A 21,878-nucleotide genomic window follows, 5' to 3' on the forward strand; every position below is an offset into this window, starting at 1 on the left:
AGGGAGGGAGGGAGGGAGGGAGGGAGGGAGGGGGAGAGGGAGAGAGGGAGAGAGAGAGAGAGAGAGAGAGAGAGAGAGAGAGAATATCCCAAGCAGGCTCCATGCGCAGCACGGAGCCTGACACAGGGCCTGATCCTACAACCCCAGGATCACGACCGAGCCAAAACCAAGAGTCCAATGCGCAACTGACTGAGCCCCCCAGGTGCCCCCCAGAATGGTTTTTAAAAAGAAATTCTCACTTGGAAGCTCTGCCCCAGGTTACTGAAAACACATGGCCACTTTTTTTCCCCCTTTTACCATGACTTTGTCCCAAAAGCAGTGCTTCCCTGAGGCCACTTTCCTTATCCTGCCAGTGCAACTAACAAGAGCAGGTGGGCATTTTTATTTCTGGTTTGACACGAGGGATGATGAACTCGGGTGACCGCTCATGAATAGTATCTTTTCTTCCCTACCAATGGGAAAGGACAAGTTAACGGGGACACATGGTTTGGGGCTTTTTGTTGTAAAAGATTTCTAAGAAGGGGTGCCTGGTGGGGGGGAGGGAGGGGGGCAGTTGGTTAAGGGTTCAACTTCGGCTCAGGTCGTGACCTCACGGTTTGGGAGTTTGAGTCCCGCATCAGGATTTCTGCTGTCAGCACAGATCCTCTGTCTCCCTCTCTCTCTGCCCCTCCCTTGCTCACGCACTCTCTCTCTCTCTCTCTCAAGATTAAATAAACATTAAACATTTTTTTAAAAGATTTCTAAGAAATGTTTTGAAAAATTAGCCACCATTTGGAAGAATGTTTCTCATCAGAGAGGAGTAATACAACTTGGGATAGTTCGGTAGCATTTAAGTCATGGAGACAAAAGATCCCCCAAAAGGCTATGAGACCATACAACTCCTTGGTGGGTTAGAAGACTGGGCTCCCACAGCACCGGGTGACCCTGGAAAAACAACTCCTCTGAGAGCTGCTGGGGCTTTTTCAAAGTTGCCAAACGGAAGACAGACGACAAGCTCACTTTCTACCTTGACTCATTCTCCCCCGATCCCCCATGGCCCTAAAAAGCCAATTATCTGTCCTGCTGGATAGTGGAGGTGGGGGAAAAAAAGAAAAACTGGGAGGGACACCGGGGTGAAAAAGCTGCGAGCTGTTTCCCGGGAAGAATATTTCAAATGCTGTGTTTTCTCTGTGGAAAACTGGCTCAGGAATCCATTTAGAGGAGTCCTGAGGAGAAAGCAGAAGAGGAGTATTAAGACGACATTACTCCGTCGTACTGCAGAGCAAAGCTGGGGGGGGGGGGCGGGGGGGGAGGTGTCCTCGCTCCGTGTGAAGGACGCCGACAGGACTGCTCTGTGACACACGGCGCAGCTGGCCGGGACCTCACAGCACCGTCACCGGAGGAGAGCGCTGTTTCTTTACTAAAGCCCACTAGGTGCCACGGCCGCGACACGCTTAGCCAAGGGCGTCGGGGGCTGGAGCGCAATCACGTGCCACCTGACGCCCTCCACCGCGGCCGCCCCTGGCGTGCGCCTTCCGCTCGCCCGTCAGCAACCGCCTCGAGCGCAGCCAGCCTTTATGAGCGAGACACGGAGCCAAGCGGCTCGTGCTATTCTAGTTCACCTTCACGGAGTCCTGAGACCCGCGCGGCTCCCGCTTTACTGAAGACCGGAGAAGGGAACCGTTCGCCCGAAGCCGCACGGCTTGCAGGCGGCAGGCTGAGACGCACCCCCGGGCAGGGAACCGGGGCAGCGCTCACGGGCGGACCGCGTGGTGCCAGCCTAGGCGCACCTCCGCTCCCCTCCCCGGAACCTGCTGCTGTACAGTTGGGGGGCGGGGGCGGGGGGGAGCGCTGCCAACTCCCCTGGAAAGCACTGAGCAGCGGCACCCACTGCCGCGGGGCAGGCGTGACTTCGCAGGCATGCGGGAAGTGCCAGCGTGAGCGATGACGGCCAGAGTCGTCCGTGTCCCTGGCAGATGGAAGGGACCGCCACGGGGGACGGTGGCAGCCACAACCCTCCCTGACGGACAGGGTCTAGAAACCCGGGAGGGGAGGCAAAAGGTTCTGTGGGGCCTAGAGGAAACGGCAAAGGTCGTGCTCTTTACTCAGCTCCAGTTTTTCTCGCTTTACCCAAATTCTAACACGGTTAGTTCTTTCCTTTTGAGAGAGCAGCAGATTCAGAGCCGGTCACTCCGAAGGCGGAGGTTGTCAGAGGCAGGCACAATGAGAGCTAATGGCAAGAAAGGGCTAGAAGACCGGTGCTGGCGGTAGGGGTGGGACGTGAGGAGCAGAGCTGTCTTCAGTGGAGGGGGACCGGCTCCGGCTCCTTAATGCCCGGGCGGGGCACCGTCACAGTTCAGTATGACGCTCACTCGGGGTCTAATAACGCTGTTGCTGAGTCATCCAGAAAAGGTTATATTGTGCCCACTCTACTCTGCTTCAGCTGGTAGGAAAAGGATTCATCATAAAAATAGTCAAAGCTAAAAACGGTGCTTTGAACTCAGCTGCATTTTCCAGAAACTGAAATCTTACTCCTTCTACAATCGTGGAAAAAATGAACCATCACTGTAAGTCTCTAATGCCTTTATAATAGGAAACAATCAAGTCATAAACCTCTACTGCTATCAATCTGTTGCCAAACCCTGGGGCTCAAGGGGTCCTGACTGAGAAGCCGACGCAGTGGAAGCAGTGAGACTGGTAATGGCGATGTGAATACTTACAGGGACTGACATCTCTGTACCTGTTTCGGTTTTTGTTCTTAGGAAGCTTGGCCACTCTACATGGGAAATCACTGGCTTCGTGTCGGATATCCTGCAAAGAAAAAAAAAGTTAAAGAAAAAGATAAAGAGTTCTCTTCTGAACTCTCTCGCACCAGGAATCCATCCAGACGTTTGACCGAGCACGGGCTATGTGCCAGGCACTGAGAAGACCCAGTAGAGAAACACACATCAAAGAGAGCTGGGCAGTGTGGGAAATGCAAGGTGATAATTCAGAGGCACGTACAAGGTCATGAGAGGAAAACAGAAGAGGAACAACCACATGGCCACAGTGGGAGGAAGGCGTGGGGCTGGGAGCTGGAAAGACGCGGAAGACAGCAGGGAGATGCAAAGGAGCGGGGCGGGGAGGGGAGGGGGCGCATTTCGTTCGGGAACATCCGGCCCAGCGAAGGCTGGAGTGCACATCTTCTGCAAGGAACAGTGAGGGGGCTGGCGGGAGCAACGACAGACGGCTGGAGCACGTGGGTGGGTAGGCCAGATCGCGGAGAGCCTTGAACGTCATGCCTGGGAGTTCCATCTGTAACCTTGTGTAAAGCTACAATTGTTGAGGGCAGATAAAATGCACCTTTATGCCAACAACTATTCGACTGCTTTCCCAGGAGACGGACAAATCCCACTATACCAAACGGGTCGGAAAGAGAGTGTCTTGATTAACAGCAAGCATCTGGAGTAACAGAAGACCCAAAGTATGCCTCCTGCTGATCACACACATCTAACTTTGCTTTCCTAAAACACCACTATACTCCCATTTAGAAATCTTTTCTTCTTAACTTGTATTTTATTATTATTAAAAGATAAGCTCATACAACAATGTACATGTACTTACTGCCACTAAACCGTACACCTAAGAATGGTTACAGTGGTAAATTTTGTTAGTATATTTCACTACAATTAAAAAAAAAAAAAAAAAGACAAACTCACAAGGGAGAACAAGAGAAGACAGCAACAACAGAATTTTGGAAGCTGGGAATCTTATTAGTAGCTGGCAGGTCTGAGAAAGCTCGATTACAAGCCAGCAATGGGGAAAAGCAGCGAACCACCCTGATTTCCAGCACAGACTCCTGCAGAGGCTCAGAAGTGCCGCCTCTGGATGGAAGGATGGGATTCGCCACAGGGCTCAGGGCTGGGGCTGTCTGGGAAGAAAGGGATCTCCACCAACCCCGCCGTACCCCTTCCGCGCTGCTGGGTGACTGCCACCACGCACCACAGAACTCTGGAGAATCATTTCTTGGAGGACGTAAATCAGGAGGCAGAGTGCTTTCTAGGTGATGTGAGCAGACAAGAGGAAGGACCGGAAGATACTATCACCAGGGCACATAACCAACAACCAATCAACAGCCCCGCTAGAGGGCTCGCGCCTGGGTCAGGGATAATGAGCCCCTTCCACCTGTCAGAGCTCTGAATCTGCCCTGTGAGCCCCGACTCTTCATCACGCACAGACAACCACTGATTCTAAGATTTAAGAGGAAAGCCTCTAATATCAAATAGATTTACAAGAAAAATGACAGGGAAAAAAGCCCCTTGGAAGAAATAAACTGCAGAGAAAACAAACTTTAAAAAAGAGATGAATATATTCAGTAAGATAAGAAAAGATATTGTATCCATGAATTAAGAACAAGATGTTAGGTAAAGGTAGAAGAAAATCCTCCCAGAAAGGAAAGCACCACCTATCCCCCAAAAACCCCCGATAGAAAACTAGGCAAAACAAAATACAAAGAAAAAAAAAAAAAACAAACAAAAAACGAATAGTTCAAGGAAATCTTCAGACCTATCAAGTGTTCATCATAGTAAGAACAGATCTATACTAAGGCACATTAATACGTGATTCCAGAATCTCTCAAAGAAAATGTCCTATAAGTCCCTGAAAAGAAAAAATAACGCACTTTCAAAGGATAAGGTCATCAGAATGACTTCAGACTTTGCCAGAACACTGAAAGCAAGACAGCAATGGAGCAATGCCTTTAGAATCTGAAGCAAAATGATCTCCAACCTAGAATTCTATATCCAGCCCAACTGTCATCAAGTGAGAAGGTGTAATAAAAACATTGCACAGAGGCAGATGTCAAACACCTTACCACCCATGCTTCTGGTCCTCAGCAATCCACTGAGCATCAGGTCTTCCATGTGAGGGAAGAAATAAGCCCAGAAAGAGAAAAATAGAAGATGTAGTAAAGAAAAAACAAAAAACAACCAAAAACCTGACACAAGACCAAAGGCAAAGGCAATTTCCAAAGAAACTGTGGAGGGAGGTGTTCGCAGGATGATGAGTATATACCAGACCTCGGAGCAAGGGGGCCAGACTGGAGCAGTGTGACTCGGGAGACTGAATGGGTCAATGACATGCCTTTGTCCACTGTACCCACCATGACTGAATGAAACCACCAGAGAAAAGTAAGGAGAAGACCTGAAATCCAGGAAATAGGGAATCCAATCAAGAAAAGCAGAAGGAGTTCCTAAGATGACAGCTGTGTGTGTCAGGCCCAGAGACCAAACAATCCAAGAGAATGGAGGTGTCTGTCCAGTACAAAAGCCTCTAAGACAAAAACTAAAACCAAGAAATCAGCTGAAATTGCTCTGTCCACTACAGCAGCCACTTCCTGCATGTGGCTCCTGAGAGCATGTAAATAGTAGCAGTCTGAAGTGCATGCACATCAGATTTTGATGACAGTATTCAAAAAGGAAACTAAAGTATCGTAAGTATTTTCAGTGGTGTTCGTTAAAGTAACATTTTGGACATCCTGGGCTAAACGAACTACTATTAATCTCAGCTTCTTTTTACCTTTTTGCCACTAGAAAGGGTGAAATTATACATGTGGGGTGCATTCCTACTGGTCAGTGCTGACTGACCTGGTGGAAAACCGTCCAAGAGGCTACAAGAGGCACGGGAAGAATCAACAGGCAGAAAGAACGCCACGCGAATCAAAGTACATACGGCAATTATTAACTACGGGAAAACTTTAAAGAGGAAACTACAGGACAATGCTACCTGTGACTATGTGTGTAGGCAAATAATGGAAATGAATATCGTTTTAACCAAAAGGTGTAAGATACTGGGAAAATGGGGAAGGGGAAGCAAAGGGGAGGAAAAAACAGAAAGGATGGCTGTTCAAGAAAATGAAATCCTCTCTGCCTGTGTAAAGGTCTAAATGAATGAATCAGAAAATAAACATTTTCCTTGGAAATAGGGAGACATAGACAAATGAGACTCAGCAGAGTTGAAAATGGTTTCGAGCAAAGAGACTGCGGTAATGGGCTGAGGTGTGGGCAAGAGAGCAACGGCTTTTATCACAGACCTATTATGGTCCTCTTTCGCTTCTCAGATCACATGTAGATCAACTTGGATTAAAAAAAAAAAATCCCCCATTCTGCTATTCTACTTATTTAAAGAACTGCAAAATGGCGGGGGGTGTTTTTGACTCACACTACAAATGAACTAATAATTTGAAAAAGCATGTTTACGGATTATAAACCTATCTGAGATTAAGCAAAATAACCCAGCAGAACACACTCATCACATCATTTGTGGATGAAATTAAGCTTGCAGGGAAATGCTATACAACACAAATAACTCAAAGGAGTAAAAATCTAAGTCTCACATTTGTTGTTCTCTTTAACTGGAAGCACGTAGCAGCAGATACAAATTCGGCCTTGGGGGTGGGGGGGTGTGTGTGTGAAAAAACTTGGTCAATCCAGCTGGTGCGACTGAATAAAGACCGAAGAAATAACTGATCCAGTTACACCACTGAACCAGCAAATATTCACTCTGAGGAAATAAGGGCCAAGATATGAGTAACTGTGGGCAACTGATTTTATTCAGCCAAAGGATTATATTAATATATACTGTTTTGTTGCCTGAGGAAGAGGAAGTAGAATTTGGAGTGGTCATTTGGTCAAGATGTTGAGAAAATAAGAGGTATTCATACAATACTTTTTTCAAAATTGATTTTAAAATGAAGGTAAACTCATAAGAGTGAAACGCACAGATCTTAAGTGCAGTAAAGTTTTTCTAACCAACTTTAACCTACAAATAAGAAAATATACCCATTTAAGTGTTTCCCTACATTACAGTATCTATCATATGAGAAATACATGCATGTTCTGAATACAAGCCATTTACGTTTCATTTAGTAAAATAAAATGCCGGGATTACAGTCTTAAACTTGAGGAGTGATAAAGTACCTTTAAAGTTAAAGGCAACTAATAACAGCAGTTTGGAAGTAAAATGGACTGTACCAAAAACCTTCACAGAATTAAAGCAAAATAAGATCTCTGTAATGTAAAACCGTAGTGAAGGTAAGCTAACTTTCCAACAGCTGTAGAAAGAGCAGAACACTGACTAATGAACAAGTTTAAGGAGACTTCCATCGCTAGCATAACATATCCTTACATCATTTACTATGCTGACCGAGATTAAGTAATCTTAACAAGTGTGTAAAATTTCCACAGAGAAAATAAAATAAAATAAAATAAAACCCTTAAAGTGGATGATGAGAAGCTGAATGCCAGGGGAAATGTGGGAGCCAAGAGGGAAATAAAAAACTTGCCATTAAACAGGTTTCCAGAAGCATCCCTTAAAGAGAAATGCCAACATTTCCAAATCAAAGTGTACCTCAGCATTTTAAATGAGACAGGATCTCATTTCATGAAATATACCAACGCAGAACAAATAGATTCTTTACCTACCCTCACCCTCTCTTAGCCAGTTCTTTACTGGCTTTTCAAGAGCCTACTTCATATTCTTAGTGTAGATTTCAGAAATGTGACAGAAGACAACAGCATGTGTAATAGATGTCCAAGGTTCATGCTCTCCTAGAGATAATGCGATAATGGGTTACTGAAGCAGGCTCAAGTTTGGTCAAAGCTTACAGGTAAATGACTGAAATTACATTATCATTTTATACAGGCACTGGGCACTCAAACTGATCTGAATCATCTCCATAGTGAACTATTTTCATGAAGAAAATTAAATTTTTCACGAGAAAAAATTAAATTCTTCCAAAAGTATGACTGAGCTGGGCTAGAAAGTTGTGCTACAAATGCTTGATAAATGATAAACAAAACATCTGCTGAACCAGAAATTCTACACGAGGCAAGGAAGGGAACAGGACAGAAAGTAACATTACCTGAATAATTTCTAAGGCTAGTTCTTGATTCCTATCCTGACCCACTCATTTAACGAGGTAACCGACAACCTCCCAGTGAATACGAAGGACTCATATACTTAGAAAGCTCCAGTAACAGAAAGAATTAGGGCCCAGAGTGAATTGATTTCTGTATGTACTCATGAAAGCTCACCATCCATTATTCAAATACCTCCCAAATCCAATTAGGTGAAGTAAAACTTGGGTGAAAAGCTGACATTGTTTGAGATTTCTAATTTTTATCTTAAAACACACAGGCATAAAAGCCAGCCCAGCCTTGCAGACATAGTTTCCTGTTTATAGTAAGCACATCATTGCGTTAAGTACAGGTTTGGTTTTAACACCCTTTTGTCTTCAGTCCCACAACTGGGTGTCCCTTACTGGCTCCACGGTAAAATGCATTAGTCACTTTTAAACTATTTGACATGTGACGAGGTAGGCAGCATGGCATCCATCAGCAGCTGGGAGGCTGACAGAAGTGCCTGGGTCCTTGCCTCTCCACCCCTCCTAAGCCCAGGCCCAGGCCCAGAGGACTCAACTAGATTTTGTGGACTGAATTAACGAATGGCCCCAAAGGCTCCCAAAAATCAGAGTCCTTGCTTCTACACCAAATGCTTCATTTCATCGTGGGACAGAAATGTACTTGAAAGGGAGGCTGTTTAGCAAATGTCTGATCCAATCCTATTTTCAATCATGTTACAAAATGAAAGTTACTAGAGTAATAATAATTATTATTTTGCTTTGCAATTGGGACATAGAGTCTTACGATAAGATAGCACTGGAATAGCTACTAATACATCGATTCAAAGCGGAAAGGGCTAGCTTTTAATGGTTCTGACAGTGATCTGTTTTAAAAGCCTAAAGGAAGAAAAACCTCCAGGAGTGCTGTGCACTCATCACCAGGACTGAGGTGAACTACCAAGTCCCTCAGCACCTTCAACATCTATATGCCCCCCTACCCCCACTATACAAACGGCGGCCTAATTTGATTTTTCGAGCTGTTGCCTAGTACTTTATGGAGGTCCTGGCTCTCAGAGATGGACAAGGCAAGCTAGACTGAAGGGAAATGCGGACGCGCAGTAAAGGCAAGAATTTAAAATGCAGTAAGTGAGCATACAGGGGTGTACGTTTCCTGGACACTTGCTGCGGCTGCCAGCTGAACAGGGAGATATATATAGAAGCAGGGGGAGGGGGTGCCAGCCTAAAATTTTAAATACCAAATCTTCAAAGGAACATGTGGGACAAATCTTGTTAATCATCAATCTCATTATTAAGGAGAACATAAGATTTCTGTCTGACAAAGTATAGCGTTTCTGTGTAACTCTAAGAAATATAAAAATCATCCAAGTCAGAGGCTAAGGTATTTCGAGTTAAAAGCAATACAGTATTCTCTATATATGGAAGTTACTAGAACGATATTATTTACTACAAAAACCTTAGGAAAATGTCTTTATTATATTTACCTTTATAAAATTGACATACGAGAAACCATATACTCAGTATCATTAAATTTAAGGACAAACTACAACATTTAGATAACAAAGCAAGAGCTTAAAATTTAGCTAACCAATACCAAGGCTGTTTTGGTTTAGGTTTTAAAATGACTATGTATTAGATAAAGAAAGATGCTGAAAAGTAAACCCAGCACCTCCGAATCTTCAGCGGTGCCTGAAAGAGAGCCAGAGAAAGGAGGGAAAACTGATCAGCACGTAAAAGGCAGCAAGATATACAAAAATCATCCCTGCCAGCATCTGAGGCCGTGTTGGGTCGCTGGTCTGGGGCAAGGTTAAAATAATGGAGCTACAAATCACTAAAAGAACAATTATGTCCATCTGGGAAACGACATGGAAAAAAGCAGAATCAAACTGCTTTACAAACCACCACCAGCCCCCCCCCCCCCCGCCCCCCCAGCAAGGGGATAAGGGATGGGGGGTATGGAATACCCTTCATCAAGTTGGCTAGGGGAACAATCTGGTGGAGAAGGTGGAACAGATTCCACGTGTTGATGTACACCCTCTGCTCTGAATACAAAAAATGGTCAATTACATACAGAGAAAAACACAAAGGCAGAGCTCGGCTCAAACACAGAACAAGAATGAATGCAAAGGAAACAAAAGCCCTCCCACTCAAAATGGCCTGTGCCACAATACCAAAAACACAGAATAGTACTGGTTCTGAAAAAGATAAACCAACAAATCGGCTAGAAAATAAGTCCATCCCCCGTGAAATTTATTATACACCCTGTCAGGCACTTCATAGATAAACGTATTTGAGACCGGGGATAAATGAAGGAATCATTTTTTAAAAAGATGTCATGAGTAAAAAGAGGGAGAAATGAAACCAGAAGAAGTAGATAGGAAAGAACAAATGAGAAATCTTAGAAACGAAATTTAAAAACAGAAACAAAACACAAAACCTCAACGGACAGTTAATAAACGCTATATTGCACACGGTCAAAGGAGGAGTAAATTGAAAGCCAGGAGGGAGGAACAGAGTATGAGAAATAGGACACGTGAAGGAGCAGTTTAGACAGAGGAGGACGGCCACAGGGCAACCTGAACAGTAAGTCAGTACCCAGACGCGGCAGGGTCGGGGTTAAGCTGCAAACTATTAAGGATAAAGAATCTTTAAATTAGAGTATCTTTTGGGAGCTTAACAGAGCTTTAACATTATCACTCCATTTTTAACAACTCCATGGTTACATAGCCATTTAAAGTAAGAGATCTTAAAAACATAGAAAGGGACCCCTGTCACTGATGATGACCCTCGGGCATTTACAAAAGAACAAAGTCACTTTATGTATTTGTGGTTCATAGCTATTTTTGATTCTGTAAGGTCTTATGCAGTTTCAGAACTGAAAATTATTTTCCAGCTGCAGTCATAGGACTCATTTAGAAATGAAGGATCTTACCTTTGAGAAAACCTTGTGATTAGTGAGAGCATATTGACATGGTCTTCTACTACTGAAAACTTTTGACGCAGATAAAATTAATTCCGAAACAACACTGAGTTCACTATAGGAAGCTACTGCGACCTTTACGTTACTTGTACATGAAATAGAATCATTAACAAAGAGGTATAAAAACTGCTTTTTTAAGTGTCACGGACTCTAAACTTCATTTTCACAGTCCTAAGAATACTTTTTTTTTTAAATCACTTACGTTTTCTGTTAAATGTCATGACTTTCACCTTGGGCAGAAATCAATAGGCAGAAAATGAATCAGACTTACAGTAATTGATGTCAATAAAACACACTGGAACCAGTACCTTTTTAAATGCTGAGAACCACAAAGCCATTCCTGTAAGAGAACAGTCTCAAAAACGGAACCTACTTTCGCTTCTGTTTTGTTTACCTTCTGCTTTCCATAAGGACAGTTTAAGTACTTCACTCAGGCCCTGGGGTTCTGGCACTCTGCTGGCGGACAGGGCTACAGCTGAGTAAGGACACAAGTCCTGGCAGACACATGAAAGCGGAAGGCTCACACCTTCCTTTACAGGGAACCAGACTGCCAACCACCAGCTTCCTCCTCCCTGGTTAATTTCCCTAAGCTCAGGGGTCACAGGGAGGGACCTTAGGAACCCAAACAATATTCCCACTCTGAAACGACGGAGAACAACGCTTATAAAATTGCTAGGATACTCCCGTGGATAATTGAGGAGTGTGAACAGGAGGCAAACACAACATCAAAATGAGAACAGCGCTGGTTAAGAATTTCTTTAATATTCCAAGTTTCTGTTGCCTGAACCAAGGCTTCTGCATTATCATCGCCAAACAAGTAAATTTTCTAAATACTTTCTAGATGTAATATGCTTTTCTAGACACCATTATGAGGATCAGGATGAAGAAGGAAGGCACTACCAATGCCTAAAAGCACTGTGAAGTGATTAGTTCTTCAGTGAGGCCATAAAAATAAAGTGAGAATTTGGGGAAGAGAGGAAGCAGGTAACCACGCTCTCCCATATGGCTTTCCAAAGAACTCTGTGTAAGGATTAAGGAAGCAAGGCTTAGATTCACTATGAGTCCCTTCAACTCATCTAAGTATCTACTGAGTACTGATTATGTGGCAGTACATATAAGGATGTACTAAGGATATAAAGAAGAACAAGAGAGGCAAAGTCCTGCCATCACGGACCTTGCATTCCCCTAGGGAAGACTGCCAGATAAACAGATGCTCGATTCGAGCTAGGTGCTGTCATGTGGACCTCTCACAAACACATCTGGGACGACTCATCAGGGGTATACAGGATTAACAAGAACACAGGCAGATTAAAGCCCCCAAGCAATTGGACGTTATTCTACCTACTCCCCCCTCCCCAGTGTTCAGGGTCTGAACACTCTTGGGAAGGCGGAATGACTGGCTCAAAAGCCCCTGCCTCTACGGGCACCTGCATCTGTCTTTTTTGCTTCTTCCTGTGGATTAAGTTTAGGGTTCCAGCACTGAAATGTGCCTGAGAGCAACAGTACCACACTACAGGTAAAAAATCACATGCATCAGACATTATGGGCAATTTAAAGATAACCTGATCTAAGCACAGATTTCTCATCTTTTTTCTTTAGACCTTAATTCATAAGTGAGATGCAACCCCACAGACATAAAGCTAATTTAAGGATGTTGCTACACAAACAGCAAAGGTCCCCAAAACTTCAGGGCTTTAGGAGAAAATCTCCTCAGGCCAATTTGTTGAGAGAGGACCCGCTGACAAAAACTGAAGTCATCGGTTTGGCGTCTGTTTACTATTTACCATATCAAGACAAGCTAGTCTTAATATGGGGTTCCAAGAGACAAAAACCCATGTGAGCCCACAGCCCGCAGTTTTGTTTTTGTACCATGAAGTCATGCAACACGCAGAGTTACTTGAAATCACTACCCAAGAAAGCAAGTAACACCATGGGAATGACTTTACAGCCACTTTAACGCAGTTATTTTAAAGTCCCTTATTCATTACATCAGCACTGAAAAGTCGTTAACTAGTGGCACACGTCACACGCACCTACTCCCAACACATCTGGACGAGGAGCAGCACTGGCACATTGCTATAGGCCAGAGGATACTTGAAGCGTTTTTGGAGAAAGGCGGCACTCTTTGCTTTGTCAATTCTAGGAGTTTTGACAAATGTATGATGGCATGCACCCACCATTACGATATCAAACAGAGTATTTTCACTGCCCTAAAATCCCCATGCTCTACCTAGTCAGCTGGCCCTCTCTCCCCACAAACCCCCGGTAACCACTGATCTTGTTACCGTCCCGTAGTTTTGCCTACTGCAGAAATGTCATATAGTTGGAGTGACATCCTGTGTAGCCTTTGTCCACCTCGCTTTATTAGGCTGTCTGTTTCTTAACAATATGCAGTGTTCCTGATGGACTCTGGGCACAAGTCCCTTGGTCGTCATATAATGTCACAAGTATCTTCCTCTGGATCATCTGGCTTTTGCTGTGGATCAAACTACCCCAAAACACAGGGCTTACAACAACTGCTTATTTGCTCATGATTCTAGAAGTCAGCCATTTGAGCTGGGCTGGCTTGTCTCTGTTCCATGTGTTACTGACTGGACTCAAATATGCACTTGTGGTCAGCTGGTGGCCCAATGGCCTCACTCACATACAAACCTGATGCTTGGCTAGCTGCTGACAAGGGTGATAAGCAAGAAGTAAGCCACATGTCCTTCATCATCCAACAGGCTAGCCTGAGCTTGTTAACAGAGTAGTGATTGTAGAATTGCCGAAAGCAGCAAGAGAGGGCAAGGCTCAATGTTCAAGTACTTCTTCAGGCCTCTGCTTGTGTTGTGACCACCAGTATTCCATCGGCCAAAGCAAGTCACACAGCCAAACACAAATTCGAAAGTGGTTCTCTGCCTCTTTTTGGGAATCACACTGGGAGGGGCAGGCAGACAGGGGTGGGAGGAATTTGGGGCTACTTCTGCAACCTCATGGTCGCTTTGGATGCACAGAAGTTCTTAATGTCACTGAAGTTCAATTTATCAATCTTTTCCTTTTTATGGTTCGCTTTTTGGGCTGTCTTAAGAAATATTTGCCCATCTCAAGCTCATAGATACATTCACCTACCTTGGTTTTTGAAAATCAAATGAAGAAGAAATACGTTGTCCACTCATTTTAATTTGTATCTTGATTATGCCTCAGAACGTTGGCATAAAACACACAGACAACAATGTCACAGGTCTATCCCTTGCAGCAGCTGTATGCGTGCCCAGGAAGCACAGCTCTCACAGCAGGTGCTAAGTGTCCGCTGGATGATGTACACACAGTGATCTCTGTCTTTTGCCTACCAATCTTTGAGAATATTAGCATTTTTCTTATTCATACAACCTCGATGCATATTTCATTTTTTTAATGTTTGTTTATTTTGAGAGAGTACGTGCACACACGCACATAAGCAGAGGAGAGGCAGAGAGAGAGGGAGACAGAATCCCGAGCAGGCTCAGAGCTGTCAGCAAAGAGCCCGACGTGAGACTCGATCACGTGAGATCACCCACCACCTGAGCTGAAATCAAGAGTTGGACACTTGACGCACTGAGCCATCCAGGCGCCCCAACCTCTTTACATATTTTAAAGCCATCAATTCTGTCAGTGCTGGAAACCACTTTTCCAATTTACTTGTACATTTAAAACCCTTTATGTATGGGAAATGAAATTTAAATGTGGGAGGATGATCAGAAAACTGTCAATATATTAGCAATACAGCAGCTACTGCTAGTTGGCAAGATGATGAATTTTTTTTTTTTTTTTCCTATTGCTTTCCCGTATTTCCTACAGGGAATATGCATTGCCTGTGCAATTAGAAGTTTAAAAGTAGTTTTACATTTGTATGCATTCCAATCTATTGACCTTTTCCTGTGCAATTTCCTCTACTGCTCGTAGCAGTAGAAAATCTTTCTTCCTCAATATGGTAATGTCACTTTTCAAAAAAAACATTTAATCTTAATCTATCTGAAGTTTATTTTCCTGCTACAACTATCAACTACACCCATTATTAGCCCTTAAACTTCACACTGAGTCTGGTTCAGTCAGCTTACCAGCTGCACCGCACTTAGTGCAATCTGTGCTTGTGTATCACAGCAGCTCAAATTGTATATTACAGAAAGCTCCTCCTTCCTCTTCCTAAATTCAAACAGTAACAAAACACAGCTGCATTTGGTAATTCTGACTTCAGAATGAACAAATCACTATTTTTCAGAGATAGACGAACCATGACAATTAGGTAGAGTTGTTCTTTAAAGATGGTGATGCAGCCTAGACTCATTTTTTGCAACTATTTAGCAAACTAAAAATCAAAAGGAACATAAGAGATTAAAATAATAGGGAGTTTTTAAAACCTACAATAGTAGTTCTGTAGTTAGAATGAATACTGTTACTTCGTTCTTCTTCCGTAAGGAAAGAATGGGCAAGACGGCTCTGATAGAAAAATCCCCGCCTCCCATATTTACCTAGTATGCATTACCACGCATATAAACTTGTACCAAATATAACAATTTAAAAAGTTATTTCTATTCACCATGTTCATAAGCAGTTCGATTACAAACATAATGGCAAAACATAGCTCATCATGTCAGCTGCTTGACTTCTAACTCTGGTCAAAGCAAATTTTAGTTTATTTTACTTTATTAAGTGTATTTCATTAAAAAAGCAACTTTCAGATAATATCCAAGTAGCAGTATCTTAGCAAATTAAATTAGTACATCTTCCCACCTTTTCAACATATTTAGTGAGATGAGGTGTTTGTTTGTTTGTTTGTTTGTTTTTTTAAAGGTTCTATCCCTTCCTCCTCTCCAGTCAAAAGCCTTGGGCTTTTGGGTTCTCCCTTCTTAGAGCTGAATATATAAAAAGTACATTCTCTACACAATGGAAAGAGGCAGTAAACCTTTGCTAATAACATATGATCAATTTTTAGAAGCTTTTGAAGGCTGATGGATGCCCAACCATTCCTCAAGAGGGTTTGCTCAATATCTTAATGCCACAACTAAAACTATACAGAAACCAAAATCCATACACATATTGCTAGATACAAACTGGAGTCACTATGATTACATATATAACTGAAAGCTACTGGAGAGGTAATATCCTTTAAAGATATTACAATTAGCTAGATATTCTTTCTCACAAAATGACTAGCAGGAAAACAAATCCAAAGGACCAAATGGATCAAACAATCAGGATAAATAAAGAACTTTAGGGGTGCCTGGGTGGCTCAGTTGGTTAAGCGTCCGACTTCGGGTCAGGTCATGATCTCACGGTTCATGGGTTTGAGCCCCGCATCGGGCTCTGTGCTGGCAGCTCAAAGCCTGCTTTGGATCTGTGTCTCCCTCTCTCTCTCCTCTCTCTGCCCCTCCCTTGCTCGTGCTCTGTCTCTGTCTCCCTCTCTTTCTCTCTCTCTCTCAAAAATAAACAAACATTAAAAACAATTTTTTTTCAAATAAAGAACTTTAGAGACACTAAATCTAGTGACATTTTCATGTAATAGCACTATATAAACTCAAGCAAATCACTAGCAGAACATTTGTTTCCCTACTGTGCCGAAAAGCAATCTTGGCAAGACTACTCAGAGTGAACAGTATAAAATTTTCCTAAGATACATTCACTAGATGGCAGGATAGCTAAAAGGCCAGAACCGTAAAGTTCTTTTAAAGGTAATTGGCTTTGCCAAACAAATCTACTCCTTAAAGCAAACTCTTACACAAGACACCAAAGTCAAGTTTTGACAACGACTTTCAGGATCAAGACCACAATATATCATTGTACTTGCAAGCCCGGTTTTGCCCTTCCGTTTCAAGTTGTGCCAAATGTTGATGAGGCAGGTGGTTAGGTCGCGGTCCCTTCCTCAATGAATTTCCCACTGAGTGGGGTTAGAGCACCTGTAGTCACAATCAAATACTGCAGAAAGTACTGATCAGACGGGAAATCTATTCCAAAGGAAAAGGGGAAAGACACCAAGGCTGGCTAGCAAAAATGGGAACAGTAAATTCAGGAGTAGCTAACGGCGGAGCGGCCAGACCTGGTGCGGAGGAAAGAGCTCGCCCTGGCTCTGCGGACCAGTCGCCTCTCCTTGCAGGCTTGGACTGGCGTCAACTGGAGGAAATAAATCAGACGGTTATATCCAAGCTGTTTTGCCCAGTATGTCCCAGCGACGTTGCTTGACAGGAAACCTTGGCAACTGAGGCCTGGGGTGTAAAAGGGATGACCATTCTTCCTCAGAGCAACCTCAGAAGTTCGCCGCCTGGGCCACTGACTCAGCTCCTGTAATCACAGCAAGGTCAGAAAGAAGAGGAGGCCCGTACCACACTACAGCGGCCTGTGCCCCACATCGGTGTGCCCAGGGCACACACAACACTTCCTAAACTTCCTGCCTGCATTCAACGGGGCTGGAGAGGCTTTCCGGGAAAGATGATACAGAGGTCTCCGCCGCTCAAAGGAGCAGACACCAGGTCGAGCTTGTTCCCCAGCACAGCACGATTCCTGCAGCGGGGCCCTCAATAAGGAGTTACTAGGTGAGTGTGCTAATGATAAGCAGGTCAGAACCACCAAGGGAGAGCTATGAATCCGGAATTGAGAAAAGAGCAACAGCATGAGGACAACCGTGGAATACAAAATCATGACTGCAGTAAGAAAGTAGTGATGACCCAACTAACTTCGAGAATTCTGCTCTCTCTTTGACCTCCTCAGCACAGGGCACAAGGGTGGTTTTCCAGCAATGAGTAATTTCCTGCTAGGATACCCAGGGAATGGCTGGGTGTGAGAGAAACATTTCTTGGAAGGATGTGCCTCTCCCCCACCCCCACCTCCATGTCTCCTGCAGGCAGAACCATTTTCTGATGGGATACATTCCCGGAGAAGGATACGCTCCATCAGAATGTACACCCTTCCCTCAAATCTGGGATGCAGCAGGGTCAACGGCTGGGACGACAGGAAGGATTTCACAGGGAGCTGCCAAGCCAGGCCGGGGAGGGACTCAGTGCAAAGCACTCCCAAATCACGACATACGGGGACCCTCCGCTAGCAACACTATTCAGGCAGGAATGGGAAGCACTGTCTTGTGCCCAGCTCCTTGTGCCCAGCAGAGCTTCCACCGTGACCAGCCCCCCAGAGGCTGTATTCTGAACACATTTCCAGGCCGACGGGCATCTGGCCCAGACTCCGGATGGTATCATCGTCTCCTTTCACTGACAGTTCATCTTCCTCTCCGAGGCCAAAGGAGAGGTGCTTCTGGCTTCTCCTATCCCTGAGTACTCAATTTTTGGTCTTCTTTTTTAAAAGAAGTATTTGTTATGATGCTAGGACTTACTTCAAAACCTATCAGGGCTAGGAGGGGTTAATGGGGTGGGGGGTGGGGAGTTTAGATGAAAGAAGACAGGCCCTGAGTTTGTAATTTTTCAAACCAGGTGACGGATAGGTCAGGGCTCATTATACTCATCTCTCTTATTCTGTACGTTTGAAACTTTTCACGAAGAAGATTCTTAAGACTCAGTTTTTCCAAGTAGGGGGATGACAGGCTGAGATGCAGGTTTCTGAGTGCTTACTCTGGTTTTACGATCTGGGAGGTGGTAGCCCCAGTGACACGGTTTTCCCTTCCTCCTGAGCCCTCCACACAGAGACACGAAGCGACAAGGGCAGATGACTAACTCGGACAACTAAGACAAAACCAGTGGCAAGGCACCCTTGCAGTCCTGAAAGTACAGGACGCAGGGACCAGACACTGAGAGCCACAGTGGCATAGCACCTGTGTGGGAGGAAGGAGACTCAAGACCCCAGAGGGTTCTGACAGCTCTGGGATCAGCGGAACCCCCAGGTCACCAGCAGGTGCTCACCGCAAAGCTTGTCAGCCAGTCTGTGTTAGCGGCCAAACTGGAAACAAATTCTGCGGGTTCCAACTCCCGGGCTGTGACAGGCTCTTCCTCCACCCAAGGCGCTGGGGCATCCAGGTCCCACAGACTCTCAAAACTGAGCACAGAAAGGCCCTTCTAGGACAAAGCCCTGCATGGAGGAGAAACGTCTAGGACTAGAACAAAGTGAGCAAGATATGGGGAAAAGGGGCTAAGGAAAGAGAAGGCTGAGATAAGATAAGTCAGATGGGAGGAACAGGGGAAGCAGATCTTAGAGAAAGTCCAAGGTCGGTTTAAAATAACTTCACAAAGGCATCTCAAGAGGGAGCCGGAGAGCCCTGAGCTAGAGCATGTATGGGACCCACCCCTTCCTTCCTCAAACTACAAGGAAACCGTTCGCTTAAAAATGATCTGAAGACAAGGAGTAGTTGAGCTTCTCACACAGCATCACTGGACGAAAGAGAATAAGGGACACAGCAGTATCTCCGAAGAAAATAAAAGCCAGCTGGAAAGACGCCCAAGACAGACGAAAACCAAGCCAATAAGCCAACAGAGATTAAGAGAGCAGTAGAAGCTATAGAAGAACAATACAGACGAGAGTGAGGAATCAAGAATCAAGGTGGCCGGAAAAAAGAATGATTTGAAAAGAGAAGGAAAAGAAATCAGGAAAGAATTAAAAACAAAACAGAGATATAGTTTCAGAAATGAAGACACAACAAGGAGGACCGCGAGAGCAAACAAACATGTTTAACGCCTTAAAAGAAACATCAGGGGGACTTGAATACAATTTTTTTTTTAAAAGAAATAAAGACAAATAGGTTTGTTGCACTATTACTACAATTTTTTCTGTAAAACTTTTTGAAATAAAATTTTAAAAATTAAAAAATTGTATTTAGTAATTTTTTTTAAGTAATCTACACCCCTAATGTGGGGCTCAAACTCATGACCCTGAGATCAAGAGTCACATGCTCAACTGTCTGAGCCAGCCAGGAGCCCCAATAGTTTTTTATTTTTTAAATAAATGATGAAATATTTAAAAAGTTTTTGAGAGAGAGTGAAAGAAACAGATGATGGGCAAAGAAGATCAAACAGAGACATAACAGGCTAAGTCCCTGAAAAAAGAAACCAAAGCAATGTAACAAAATACTGAAAACTCTAATTCAAGGCATTCCCAAGGTTTATTTAAATAAAGGAAAGGTTTGAAATTATACATTGAAAAAACACATAGATTTGGGGGAAGAATGACTGAAATAGCTACCACCATGGCATGACTTAATAAATGAATCAGACTCTGAAATAAAAGGTTAAAAAATCCTTTGAGAATCTAGCAAAAAGACCCAGTTACTTTTAAAGGAAGGCTAACGTGGCTGTCAGCCATCCACAGCAATGCTTTTGCTCCAGAAGATAATGGAGTAACACGTTTAAGTTATGTAAGGAAATAAAATGTGATCCAAAGATTTTTATATTCAAAGTGGCCTTCAAATATCAAGGCTGCAGACACACTGTTAAGAACATGCACCATTAATTCCATAAACCTTTCCTGAGAAGTCTGGTAGAGAATGAGCATCAGGCAACCAAACCGAGGAGGGAAGCTTAGGGAAGAACGGATAGTGAGCATTAGTATTTACTAGATTTCAGACACAAGGTCAGCGGTAAGGAGGACAATGTACCGTGTCATAATGTAGAGAACAAGCATCAAAAGGGAATGGGGGAAGCAGAACAGGAAGAATTTTTATCTTTTTTCAATTATTTCTTTACATTTATTTATTTTTGAGACAGAGACAGAGTGTGAGCGGGGGAGGGGCAGAGAGAGAAGGAGACACAGAATCCGAAGCAGGCTCCATCCAGGCTCCGAGCTGTCGGCACAGAGCCCAACGCGGGGCTGGAACTCACGAACCGTGAGATCATGACCTGAGCCGAAGTTGGGCGCTCAACCTATTGAGCCACCCAGGCATCCCAGGAAGAGTTTTTATCTTGCTGATCAGTTTTATGGGTATCAACTGAGAATCTTCAAATATCACCTGAGAGTACCTCAAATCAGATGCCGGGGAAGAAAGAAGAGAACAGGAATGACCACTACATAATGTCAATGCTGCTCACAGAAGGGAAACCCAGTGACAGCCAAACATTCAGGGTACATAATAAAGATACTGGTATAGAAGGAATCATTACAAAACACAAAAATTCTTAAATACCAAAGGACTTAACCATTTATAAAGTCCCTCCTCAAAAATTATAAAAATAACACGTCCAGAGTAGAGAATACAAAGCTATAATTAAAAAACTTAACCAAGGTTAACAATCTAGTAGTGTCTGCTCTTCCAAACTTCTCTTCAAACACATGCAGACATAAATCATGGATTCTTTCTGCTGGTTTTTACACACAGGCTCACACTACACACGTTATCTTAGAATAAAGAGAATCTCGTAATCCAGCCACCTCACCTGCCTTCGTCTACTCGTAGTTTGTTTGTTTAAAAAACTGCGTTCTCCGGGCATATCGATCACGTTAGCAAATAGACTAAATCTGCTTCCCCCAATATTTTTGCAATAATTTAATTTTCTTGTCGTATTACTTTACCTAGAACCTCCATAACAAGGTTCAATAAGAGCTGGATTGATTAAAGCAAAACTTGAGCACTTCAACAGGTTTGAGATTTAGGTTCTCGTAGCTTTCTTCTATTCTTATGTTATTACATTTTAATTATTAAGAGCTGCTGAACAAGGCCAGCTAGAACTCAATAGTTATTTTTCACCAGGGAGAGCCTAACCTCTGTCCTTCTGGACAGAAAAAGCTCTCTGCCTTCTCTCACTGCCCAGACTCTAACCTCACAATCATACCTAACTAGTTTTTCTCCTCAGGCTTTTCCCATTTGCTTGGATAAAGACACTAATGGCTGTTATCCCTGCTTTTACATTTTCTCGAGTCAACTATCTGCCCGATGTGCTTTCGAGCTAGCCCATACAACTGGGCAAGCAGTATCAACCATCCCGATGGCTTCTCTCCTGCTCTTGTCATGCTTTCTGAACTCAGTCACTCTAAAACAACTTCCTTTTCACCCATCTACTGTTTCTTTCCTTTTTACACCCCCCCCCCCATTGAAAAATCCTCATTTAGAAAATCTGAACAACAGGGGCGCCTGGG

General features: G+C 43.7%; 1 protein-coding gene across 2 annotated transcripts in view; it reads right to left on the bottom strand.

Moving 5' to 3' along the window:
• The window catches only part of PTPN1 (protein tyrosine phosphatase non-receptor type 1), a 69,179-nt gene that overhangs the window by 21,672 nt on the left and 25,629 nt on the right, over window positions 1–21,878 (bottom strand). The window contains exon 2 of one of the 2 annotated variants that reach the window (XM_053890140.1): window positions 2,700–2,790. In XM_053890140.1, coding sequence (XP_053746115.1) covers window positions 2,700–2,790 — 91 coding nt within the window. The remainder of the gene's footprint in view (window positions 1–2,699; window positions 2,791–21,878) is intronic. The other variant, XM_053890141.1, reaches the window with a different exon arrangement.

The sequence above is a fragment of the Panthera pardus genome, unplaced genomic scaffold (assembly GCF_024362965.1).
Source record: "Panthera pardus isolate Hobbes unplaced genomic scaffold, ASM2436296v1 HiC_scaffold_25, whole genome shotgun sequence".
Taxonomy (NCBI): domain Eukaryota; kingdom Metazoa; phylum Chordata; class Mammalia; order Carnivora; family Felidae; genus Panthera; species Panthera pardus.